This window comes from Acomys russatus, chromosome 5 (genome assembly GCF_903995435.1).
Source record: "Acomys russatus chromosome 5, mAcoRus1.1, whole genome shotgun sequence".
Lineage (NCBI taxonomy): Eukaryota > Metazoa > Chordata > Mammalia > Rodentia > Muridae > Acomys > Acomys russatus.
The window spans coordinates 3,720,193-3,732,752 of NC_067141.1; the positions used below are offsets into that span (position 1 = coordinate 3,720,193).

Below are 12,560 nucleotides of genomic sequence, written 5' to 3' on the forward strand. Positions count from 1 at the left end.
TCTTCAGCACATCTTGCTTCTCTCACTCATGCAAAGTGAGGCCAATACTTGTGCTCCTGAATTGTCCTAAGGACGTGCAAGGTTTGCAGAGCTCCTGCTGTGTAGCAATGAATACTGGCCATGGGTTGATGTTGCTGCTGTGTGTTGCAGTGTAGAATTATTCCTTCCCAAGGATACTGACTTTTTGGTTTTTTAATTTCATGTGGAGTCTTCATGAGCACTGAGAGAAAACAAACTTCATTGACCACCTTCTTGTGGGGTAGACACAGTTCTACTATATAGCCTTGCCTCTCAGTCAGAGATCTGCCCCCTGAGGGCTTGGGTAAAGCTGTGACCATAACCAGCTACTGGCCGCTGTTTGATGAAATACTTTTAAGAGGGAGCAGTAGTCTGTGCACTGTGCAGTACTTGAATTATGTTCACTGGATACATTGCAGGTCCATCTTTGTTGCTTTTCTTGCTATCCTTACACCTCTTCATCATTTGCGTCTTAGCATTTGTGCTTTAGTGGTACAAGCAGAATCATTTTTCCATACTAGCAAATCACTAGTTTTGTGACTTTATTTCTAGACCCACACCCACTGGGAACTATAGTGTAGGCTACCCTTCAAGACAGCCTACATGCAAATGTTTTATGTAGCTGATGTCATGGATTCATTTCTACCCACCAGGCTCTTAAACCAAATGAGATAGACTGAGAAACTAGCAGAAACACAGCAGGGATGCTGTTTTAGAAAAAAATGAAAGTAAATAAAACTAGATGATAATTACCTGGCAGGAAGCCTAAGACTTGGGTTATGTGATTGGTCCCTTATCGCCTTCAGTGTCAGCTGCTGAGGTACTGGTCATATTTTGGTGATTTTCAACATACCAGTCTTTCCCCCTGATATCTCTTAATAAACATGACTATAAAAATAAATTAGGAAATAGTTTTAAATTAATATTCTTGCTTTACGTAACACAGTTTAAAGGTGTGCACTAACAAAAGAGAAACAGTGCAAAATGTTTTGGGATTCTTATAGAATTGTCATAACACCCAAAGAAGTTGTGTAGAAAGCTATTTTAGGAACCTGGATCATTTGGTGCTACTTACTCTTACCCTCCTGCATCCCCTTTTTGGTTTTGTTTGTTTGTTTTTATTTGGTCCCCCGAGTCAAGTCTCTGAGCCTGGGTTGCCAGGTTGCCCTAATTCATCACTGCCACCCAGTCTTCCTCACTCACAATTCTTGTATTTCTTGAGATGGTCTCAGTTTGTGCATTTAGCAGGTAGGTATTCCTATTCTGCTCCGTGCCGCACCGTATGGTGTTGAACAAAATATCAGAATTCTGCCTGTGACATTACTGAACATGGAGAGTTGGTGGCTGGAAGAAAACCAGTGCCTCATAGCCATTCTGTGAAGCATCTTACTACTGTTAAGGAGCTATGTGTATCTGCAGTGTTCATCATTCCTTCTGAGCCTATGTAATATCATTTTGGAAACGGTTAACACTTAAAAATAGTTGTACTTTTCTTTTATTCTAGATATAAATCATAATACTTCAGGATCCCATTATGAAAATTGCCAGCGGGGACCTGTGTCTTCTACAAGTGACTGTAGCACAAGCTGTAAGAATGCTGTAAACGACTTGTTGGAAAAAGAAGCATGGCCCTCAGCCCCTGGCAGTGATCCTGAATTGGCTTCAGAATGTATGGATGCTGATTCTGCCTCCAGTTCTGAGTCAGAGAGAAACATCACTGTCATGGCTTCAGGGAACACTGGTGGTGAAAAAGATGGCCTTCGGAACAGCACTGGACTCGGTTCTCAAAACACGTTTGTGGTTGGTAGCAGCAGCAATAATGTGGGCCACGGAAGTAGTACCGGGCCATGGGGCTTCCCCCATGGAGCCATAATAAGCACATGTCAGGTCTCTGTGGATGCTCCTGAAAGCAAATCAGAAAGTAGTAACAATAGGATGAATGCTTGGGGCACTGTAAGTTCTTCATCAAATGGAGGGTTAAATCCAAGCACTTTGAATTCAGCTAGCAACCATGGTGCCTGGCCAGTATTAGAAAACAATGGACTTGCCCTAAAAGGGCCTGTAGGGAGTGGGAGTTCTGGCATCAATATTCAGTGTAGTACCATAGGCCAGATGCCTAACAATCAGAGTATCAACTCTAAAGTCAGTGGCTCTTCTACCCATGGTACCTGGGGTAGCCTTCAGGAAACCTGTGAGCCTGAAGTAAGTGGTACACAGAAGGTTTCATTCAGTGGTCAACCTCAGAATATCACCACTGAACCGACTGGACCAAATAACACTACTAACTTTATGACCTCTAGTTTACCAAACTCCGGTTCAGTACAGAATAATGAACTGCCTACAAGTAATCCAGGGGCCTGGCGTGTGAGCACAATGAATCATCCTCAGATACAGGCTCCGTCAGTTATGAATGGCACTTCCCTTTCTCACCTTAGTAATGGAGAGTCAAAAACCGGAGGCTCCTACGGTACTACATGGGGTGCCTATGGTTCTAATTACTCTGGCGACAAATGTGCAGGCCCTAATGGCCAAGCCAATGGTGACACTGTGAATGCAACTCTAATGCAGCCTGGCATAAATGGGCCTATGGGCACTAACTTTCAAGTTAACACAAATAAAGGGGGAGGTGTATGGGAGCCTGGGACAGTGAATTCCCAAAGTTCACCATGGGGAAGTGGAAATGGTGTGAATTCTGGAGGAAGTCGAAGAGGATGGGGAAGTCCTGCACAAAGCACTGGTACTAGCCTACCCAGTGTTGAGTGGAACAAACTGCCTAGCAATCAGCATTCCAATGACAGTGCAAATGGCAATGGTAAGAAGTTTACAAATGGATGGAAATCTACTGAGGAAGAGGATCAGGGTTCTGCCGCATCTCAGACAAATGAGCAAAACAGCGTGTGGGCCAAAACAGGAGGCACAGTGGAGAGTGATACAGAGAGCACTGGACGCCTTGAAGAAAAAGGAACTGGGGAAAGTCAGAGTAGAGATAGAAGAAAAACTGATCAGCACACATTACTCCAAAGCATTGTAAACAGAACTGACTTAGATCCACGTGTCCTGTCCAACTCTGGTTGGGGACAGACTCCTATTAAGCAGAATACTGCCTGGGATACAGAGACATCACCAAGAGGGGAAAGAAAGACTGACAATGGGACAGAGGCCTGGGGAAGCTCTGCAACACAGACTTTTAACTCAGGGGCATGTATAGATAAGACTAGCCCTAATAGCAATGATACCTCATCTATATCAGGGTGGGGTGATCCCAAACCTACCCTGAGGTGGGGAGATTCCAAAGGCTCAAACTGCCAGGGGGGGTGGGAAGATGATTCTGCTGCTACAGGAATGATCAAGAGCAATCAGTGGGGAAATTGTAAAGAAGAGAAGTCTGCATGGAATGATTCGCAAAAGACTAAACAGGGGTGGGGGGAAGGACAAAAATCAAACCAAGGTTGGTCCGTTTCTGCCAGTGATAACTGGGGAGAAACTTCCAGGAGTAACCACTGGGGTGAGGCTAATAAGAAATCCAGCTCAGGAGGTAGTGACAGTGACAGGTCCATTTCTGGTTGGAATGAACTTGGTAAAACTAGTTCTTTTACTTGGGGAAATAATATAAATCCAAATAATTCATCAGGATGGGATGAATCTTCTAAACCTAATTCTTCCCAGGGATGGGGAGACCCTCCAAAGTGTAATCAGTCTCTAGGTTGGGGAGATTCATCAAAACCAGTTAGTTCTCCAGATTGGAACAAGCAACAAGACATTGTTGGATCGTGGGGAATCCCGGGAGCCACCAGCAAGCCTCCTGGTACAGGGTGGCTTGGGGGACCTATTCCAGCTCCAACAAAGGAGGAAGAACCCACAGGCTGGGAGGAGCCATCCCCAGAATCTATTCGACGAAAAATGGAGATCGACGATGGAACTTCAGCTTGGGGAGATCCGAGCAAATACAACTACAAAAATGTGAACATGTGGAATAAAAACATCCCAGATGGCAGTAGCCGCTCAGACCAGCAAGCACAGGTGCACCGTCTGCTGCCATCTGCAAGTGTCTCAAGCAAGGAGGCAAGCAGTGGCTCTGGTAAGCATTCCTCTGTGGCGTCCAGTGGTATTCTGGAAGCAAACTTTGAGTTGACATACTGTCATAGGACTTACCTAGCAGAGCACTTGGGTATACACATCGAGGCCTTTCAGCCGTGCTCCAGGAGTCGTGTTCACCAAGCAATCTGTCTTTGGCAGTGCAGCTCTGTTCTCTGTTAGGAGTGTAGTAGAAGGGGTTAAGTGGAAGAGTTACACACTTCTCTCAGTTACTCTGAGTCAAGCCTTAACAATGTGGTGTTCCTATTGAAGTACAGTAAAGCTAAGTGCCTGAGTACAGTACTCTAGATACCTGGTAATATATTGGACCTTAGAGAACTTTTCTAAGTTAGGCATGAAGTTCACATCTACTCAGATAACAGTGGATATAGTGTGTGCATCTAAAACATTGCACTGTATCTTTCTAGTATATTCTACTTTTCCTATACTGAGCAAAAAATTTTTTTGTTTGTTTCTTTTTTTGAGACAGGATTTCTTTATGTAGCCTTGGCTGTCCTGGGCTCCCTCGAACTCACAGCAATCCACTTGCCTCTGCCTCCCTAGTGCTGGGATTAAAGGCGTGCGCCTTTAAAGATTTATTTATTTATTATGTACACAGTACTTTTTCTGCATGTATGGGTACCAGATCTTATTACAGATGGTTGTGAGTTACCATGTGGTTTCTGGGGCTTGAACTCAGGACCTTTGGAAGAGCAAGCAGTGCTCTTAACCTCAGCCATCTCTCCAGCCCAACATTTTCTCTAAATTTGACAGGCCTTCGTTGCCCTTGTTAATGGGAGTTTTATTGAGTAATACTTTGTTGATAGATGGCAGTATTTTCATGAATTCTTCATTCAATACCTAATTGTGTGTGAGGGGCGGTATTTTTGTTTTGGTTTATTTTGTTTTTTAATGAATCAACTCTGTTGATTTATGTTTAGCTCTAAGGGCAAGTTTTTGTTTTGTTTTGTTGTTTTGTTTTAAACCACATCAACCTGATGGTGTAGACCTTTTTTCCAGTGTGTGTGAAGTAGGCTACCTACCTGTTGGCGCTCATACAGTCGGTTGTTCTCTGCTGTGGGGATGGCGTCCTCTCAGTAACCCTTCACACTGCACCTGCCTCAGTTTATAAGCTCTGGTTCAGAAGAACCTGGTATTTTTAGGAACTAACTTCATCCTCAAGGGAAGATGATTTGCTGTAACTAAGTTATTCAAAAGAATCTGCCCTAGCACCAGAAGGCAGTTTTGAGAGAAAAGGTTAAAACATTATACAGTTAGTTTATATTAGTGCGGACTAATTTACGTTCTTTACTAAAATGTGCCTCCTGCTTGTCGTAGCATCATCATGCAGTATTTGACTGTGCAGTTCTTCATCTTGTTTCCCAAGCACTCTTCCTTGCCTTTATTTGCTTGCCTCCTTATGCCTATGCTGATGACTTCTTCTCCCACACTTCCTAAAGGCTGGGGTGAGCCGTGGGGGGAGCCTTCTACTCCAGCCACAACGGTGGATAATGGTACTTCAGCCTGGGGTAAGCCTGTAGACAGCGGTCCCAGCTGGGGAGAACCCATTACCGCGGCATCCAACACGTCCACATGGGGCTCCAGCTCTGTTGGTCCACAATCATTAAGCAAATCTGGTAAGTCATTTGTGATCTTTAGTAACCATTTTGTAATGGTGCTGATGTCAACCCATGAACTGCATTTAAATAGTGGGCAAGTGTTTCTAAATTGTCTCTAATGTAGACATATTTCTCAAAACTAACTACAAGTAACTTATATATATCTTCCACCAAATCTTAATTGTTTCTCACCTCATTGGATTATTTAAAGCTGATTTTAGCAGCTTTTATGCCATTCAGCTTGAGAGACTAGATTATATAACATAAGACATATATGCAAACCATCAAGTTTTATGTGAGAAGGGCCCTGGGATGCACGTGAATGCTGTCCTCTCCCATATTGGGCTTCAGTGCTCTCTGACCAGTCTTGTAGAAAACATATAAAATTGATTGTTTTGAGCCTCACCCACCGTCTGTCTTATCATTTTCAAGATCAGATAGGTACACACAGGAAACCACCATTGCCTGTGTCTAGAAACACTGATTTTTGAAGACATGGAAGTTTTCATTGAAATGTTTTAATAAAAATAAGTTCTTCCCAGTGAATTTTCAATGTAGTATGAAATATACCTTTACTATTACTTGTATTTAAGAAGAGGTGTAAAGGTGTATTTAGTTGCAATGTCTCTGTACTTTGAAATATGCTTGATCTCTTAGAATTGTTTCATTAAACTTTGTCTTTGTATCACAAATCTATAAATCAGGGCCCAAATCTATGCAAGATGGCTGGTGTGGTGATGACATGCCATTACCTGGAAGTCGCCCCACTGGCTGGGAAGAGGAAGAGGATGTAGAGATTGGAATGTGGAACAGTAACTCATCTCAAGAGCTTAACTCATCTTTAAATTGGCCACCATATACTAAGAAGATGTCCTCAAAGGTAAACATTTCAAGAGCCTTGCTCTTGAAACTTTAAAGCTCAAAGGTAGTTTACCCACAGAAAATGAATCTATCTGCCCATTTATGGCAATCAGTACAGTCTAGGCAGCCCCCAACTTAGGTATAGCCTCTTGAATGGGCAGCTACCTAGAAAAACATAAGACCACGGGAACTTCCTTTCTCCCCACTGCTACAGCTTGGGATTTCTCTCCTCCTCAGCTCCACCAGTACTGCTTGGGGCAACCCCAGCTCAGGTGGTACCAGCAGTGGTGAGGATGAAGAGAAGGGCAAATCTCCCTGTTGACTCTCCATTTCACTGCCAGTTCATCTCCATCTTCCATTTCACCTCCTTATCCAGAGTCCCTACGCTCCCATTACCCAGAGTCACCATTCTCTTTCTTTATAGTTCATCATTGTCCCTTTCTCATCCCCAAGGTCCTGTGATGAAAATCCCTAGGAAGAAGCTGAGTAGCAGATTGTATTCCTATACCTGGCTTTACACGAGAAATGGGTTGCATTTGTTCAAGACATAGTCTGCTATACCCCAAGGTCTTCTGAAGTTTTGGAATTGCACCAGCTTGCCAAATAAGTCTAATGTGGAGCCAGGTTTAGGAACCACTGGGTCCTGGGAAGTAGTATTGGGGACTGGGGTCTAGAGGTAGGTTCTCCTGGGACCGTCTTTCAAAATAGGTGCCCAGTCTCACACATGACTCTAAAATGTTCTCATTCCCCTATTTGAGAATGATTACCTTTTGATGACCTTGATAACGCCATATATCTAAGTGAGTACCTGGCTTAACTCAAGGCCACAATTGTTCCCTTTCAATCCTGGGATTCAGTCTAGGACCTGCCATTTTCATTTTATAGTTTTTTTCATTTGGCTGGATTTGCCTATTGATGCCTGGCCATTTAGCTTATGATGTGCTTTTACATGTTTTACATAATCACTTGATCCTCATAACCTTCTGAGATAGGATACTGAGGAGGAAGTTGAGACTGGAAAAGGTGGTGACTTGCCCAAAGTTACATTAACTAGTAAGTGACAAAGCAAGGACTTAAGTTTAGGTCTTGCGATTCAAAACCTTGTTCTTCCCACTGGACCATGCTGTTTTGTGACTTTGTCTTTCCTTACAGGGTCTGAGTGGCAAAAAAAGGAGAAGGGAAAGGGTGTGTAGCCTTTTTACTCTTTCTCCTTTGTTCTACTAGTAAAAATCTTTAGAAAGCAACTGCAAACTCTTATTTAGCTTCTGCTGTGTGCCAGGTACTGTGCTTGGTGCTGGGGTTCAAATACACTGAAGAGCAGCCCCTTCCGGGGCTCTTGTCTCTGGTGGGGCATCAGGCGAGCTTCATGGGCTATAAAGCTCCACACAAGTGTGTGCTGGGATGTGGAAGATGCCTGGGGTGGCCTAAGAGAACTGAAAGATTTCTAAAAAGTTGACAAAGAAAGTTGGCTCTGTAGTTACAGGAAGACTAGTAATTAAAGTATCATCCTTACCATGCCAAAAATACCTGGAACTTTATTATTTACTAATTATGGAGCCAGAGAAATTTAGAAGAAGGCAACTTCAGTGGCTTTTTAAAAACTTATTTTAAAAGAGCTGTCTAATGTTGGTGTTACATTCCAGTTGGAGTAGAGGGCAGACCAGAGGTAGGGACCTCAGGAAGCGGCTACATCATCCCAAGGTGGAAAGGAGAAGCAGTTAGGCATGTGTTTAGGAATAGAAGGGACAGAGGTTAGCAGCCGTTCAGATTGTGGGAGGAAGTAGAAGGGGGAACAGGAGCCTGAGACGCCTTGCCTTCAAAGTCTTTGGAGAGGGTTAGGGGCTTGCTTTAGAGATCTATCTGCTTTTGTGGGGAGTTAAGCTATGCTCTGTTTCACAGTCAGAAGGAACAGATAGTAGCATTGGGAAAGGGACATTAATACACTGAGAGGGTTCTTTGGTCATCTCACCCATATGAGGCCTCGGTCTCTGTGCCTTCCAGCCGCCCTCTGTGACTGCTGCCAGTTCTAGGAATAATATCCCGTACCGCCCAGCCCACCACAGCAGTTCAGCTGCTGCCCAGAGTGTTGTGTTTTAGCAACACAAATTAAAACTTTTAAAGTTATCATCATGTGGAAATAGGATGTTTGGGAGGGGTGTTGGTGTTTCAGTAAAGTGTTCATTCATATCATGACTCAATGATGGATTATATTGGTTTGTTAGGACTACCCTGAGAGCCTATGTACAACTTTTTACTTTGGTATGAGGATTCCAAAACCCAAATGATGATACACGTCTGTGAGGCGGGACCGTCCCCAGTCCTCCATTGCTTCTGTCTTTTCCTTCTGACTGCCTGCCTTAGAGATCTCTCTGTACATTACAGCTATACCAGAGGCCTGGAGCAAAGGAAGTTGAAAAATCAAATGAGTTTACTTATTTAATTGTTAACAACTCTGAGAAGAGTTGATTGAAGGAGAAAATATTGGCTAAAAATGAGAGTTGGGAATTGTCTTGAAGTTTTATTAGTCCATCACTATGTCCAGATAATTAGAGATTGCCACGGCATCTTTTCTACTCTTTTATTTTACAAAGGGAATGATGAAAGGTGGAAACAAACAAGAAGACGCGTGGATAAATCCATTTGTTAAACAGTTTTCAAATATCAGTTTTTCGGTAAGTATGTTTTCTTAGCAGCTGACACTTTCTTTAGTGGTGGTTTGTAATTTATCCCAGTTTTGTTTTATTTTCTTAAAAATTATTTCTTATCATTGTCTTTAAAATATGAGTAGAATTAAAGTAAAATTAGCCAACAGCCTTAATTCTTAAACCTTATAAATGTTGAGTACATCTTAAAAATATACTAAAACATAATATTTTTAAAAATAGGGGTGGAAAGACAGTTCCATGCTTAAGAGCACTTGCTCCTCTTCAGAGGACCAGGGTCCTGTTCCCAGAACCCATGAAGGGCATTCACAACCACATTTACTCTATCTCCAGGGCATCTCCAGCTCTATTCTGACCTCTGCAGGTGCTTGTGCACATGTGCCAAATACACATAAACACAGACAAATTTTAAAAAGAAAAACTTTATGATTTGCTTGCATTTCAGATGATGAAATAAGGAAAGTTCTTCACTTTTTGTTTTCCTGTAAAGTCTGTTAACGTGTTGTTTTTTCCTACTTCAGAGAGACTCACCAGAAGAAAATGTACAGAGCAATAAGATGGATCTTTCTGGAGGTGAGAAAAAAATTAAGTCATTCTGAGTTTGTATTTACCACTGATAAATAAGCCTAGCTGTGTCATTGCCCTCAGCAGAAGAGAACAGCCGTGGCTCCTAACTACAGACGCCTTGGTGCTGCACTCTGAGCATGATTGAGTAAAGTGAGCTCTGGCGTCCCTCTAAGGGACACATCACTGTGCATTGCAAGTAGTGACTGTGGAGCTGTATCAGTCTATGTTGTCTCCGAGTCCCATCATCAAGGGACAGGATTTAGTCATGTGGATCAGAGGACTGTGCACAATCGAGACTTTATGACAGAGACATCTCATACCATAGACAGAAATGTCAAGCACTCCATGACTGAGACAAGAACTCTTAAGAATAGTGACTGAAGGAGGGTGGGGCGAGGGGGTGGAGCAGCCTGTTGAGGAGAAGGTGCTAGATTACTAGGTAGGGGCTAGTGAAGAATATCTGTGGTTTGTTTTGTTCTGTTTGTGGTTTTTGTTTTTTAATATTTTGAGACAGGGTTTCTCTGTGTAACCTTGGCTATCCTGGACTCACTTTATAGACCAGGCTGGCCTCGAACTCATAGAGCTCTGCCTGCCCGAGTGCTGGGATTACAGAAAATAGGGAATTAAAACGTGTTTTGGTTTTATAAATGTGTTTTATTATAGTATTTTCATAAATATCAGTTCCTGTTGTTTTTGTTCTTTTTCTCCCTCCCTACTGATCCTTTCCCCAAATGATCCCTCTCTGGTTTCAACATGCACACACGCACATACGTATGCACTCAGCAGAGAACAGGCCAGAAGTTAACAACAAGCGAGAAAAACCAGTGAGAGATTTGTTGCAGTAACTAGTTGCTATTTTCAAAGCTCCAAACTGAAACAGAAAATGGGATGACTAGATTAATTCAGTGGAGAGTAGGATTAAGTTCAAGAGAATTTCATTATTATTTTAAATGTAGTTGGCTATGGAAGGCACAGGAGATTGTCAGCTTTGCCTTCATAGCCATGAGATAGTAGTACGGTCAGGAGAAAGAGAATACAATAAATGGATAAGAAAAGATGGGCATAAGTTAGAAATTTAACTAGAAAGAGTTAGAGCATCAGTGGCTTGCTTATCAAAGGCCAAGAGACTGAGGTGGTGTTTAGAAGAGCATCTGGACCTTATACCAGGATGGTGTGACACGGTTCCACCCCCATAGAACTGCATGAGTACCCTCCCTCAGCGAAAAGGGGGAGGGCCACTCACAGGAAAGATGTTTTGCTGGAAGCACACTACTCTGCAGTGTTAGATGGCAGCTGATGAGGTGAGCCCTGAAGCCTGGGTTATAGAAAAAAAGCACACCAGAACGGGGGAGGGGAGGTGTCACGTCTCTCTTCTTGTAGTGTCTCCTGCACTCTACTCACACACCTTTGGTGCCAACTAGCAACGAGAATAATAATATAAGGGACAGAAATGCATTTCCCCCGTACCGAGCCAGCCCAAAGTATTGAATGTAGAGGGTGAATACTGAGATCCAGTAAATAAAAAATAGTAATTGGTACTGTTCATGCTCACCTCAGCCCTTGACACCTCACCTTCCATAGACTTTCTGCTAAGCATACTTTAAGTTGAGCACAGTGGTGAAATGACTCCATCCTTACGTCATACACATCACACCGCAGCTTGTTTCCTTATGAGGAGGATGGGATGGACAATCCCCAAGAGCTATTGTGTCACCGAGAAAATGACTCTCCAGTTCAGCAAGTGTTTTACCTAAAGACTAAAGCAAAATGGAAAAGAGAAAGAAAATGGCCATACAAAACAAATGAGCACAAATTTAACAACCAATTGGAATCAAGAGACATACTGAAGGTAGTTTGGGGTGGGACCAGAAGCATTTCAAATACTGAGGTTTTGGATTTGAGAGTGTCTGCACGACCACCAATTGAACATGTAGAATCTAAAACCCGTACTTTGAGCAACATACACACAGCAAGTTTCAGATCTCAAATCTTCAAGTTGGGAGTACTCAGCCTGCACCTCGTTTTCTTGAGTTGCTCACAGCTCATCGTTCGCATTGGTGGCTCCTTCTTGCATTTCCTTCGCCTTCCTTACGCATTCTCAACTGCAGCTGCAGTGTTTGGTTTGGTTTGGTTTTTTAGCCACTTAACTAGCAGCCTCACTCCAACCTGTATCCCAGAGATTTCTGTCCTCTGTCGTCCTTCCTGTTTATCTGGTTGTAAGTGATCTTACAAGGTAGAGAAGTACTAAGAAGCAACTCATAGCAGTCCCTGGGTTCCAGAACATCACCACTGCTCTCACTCAGTGGCACAACAATGTTTTTCCCTCAGTATTCAAAGCTGTTTGCTCCAGCCCACAGACTGGTTCTGTGCCTGCCTGCTTGCTGATGTCATTTGAGGCACAGACTCTCCAGGTGGCTGGCTTTATTGTGCATTTCACTGGGACCAGATTTGTTTTGTTGGAAGCCTTATCCAGGACCAAGGTCTAAACAGAACAGTTACTAAGCAGAAGCAGGGGTTCTGGAAGTGTCCTGGGCATCACTGAGAGAGCCATTACCTCCAACCTATGGCTTCTGGTGTATTTAGCCCCACAGACCATGTCCTGCAGAATAGAATTTATACCCAGAGGATGTTGCCCCCAAGCTGGCATTATTGATGAAATCTTCAATAAGCTTTACTATCCGGTTGGCTAACAGCTTTCGGGTGCCAGCCTATGTGGTAACAACAGGTAATTCTGTATCTTGAGCCTGTCACCACACTT

General features: G+C 43.1%; 1 protein-coding gene across 5 annotated transcripts in view; it reads left to right on the plus strand.

Moving 5' to 3' along the window:
* The window catches only part of Tnrc6a (trinucleotide repeat containing adaptor 6A), a 162,979-nt gene that overhangs the window by 135,075 nt on the left and 15,344 nt on the right, over positions 1-12,560 (plus strand). For 4 of the 5 annotated variants that reach the window (XM_051145178.1, XM_051145183.1, XM_051145179.1 and 1 more), the window contains 6 exons: positions 1,523-4,096; positions 5,553-5,729; positions 6,416-6,591; positions 7,725-7,757; positions 9,164-9,244; positions 9,757-9,808. In XM_051145178.1, the coding sequence (XP_051001135.1) occupies positions 1,523-4,096; positions 5,553-5,729; positions 6,416-6,591; positions 7,725-7,757; positions 9,164-9,244; positions 9,757-9,808 (3,093 nt within the window). The remainder of the gene's footprint in view (positions 1-1,522; positions 4,097-5,552; positions 5,730-6,415; positions 6,592-7,724; positions 7,758-9,163; positions 9,245-9,756; positions 9,809-12,560) is intronic. The other variant, XM_051145181.1, reaches the window with a different exon arrangement.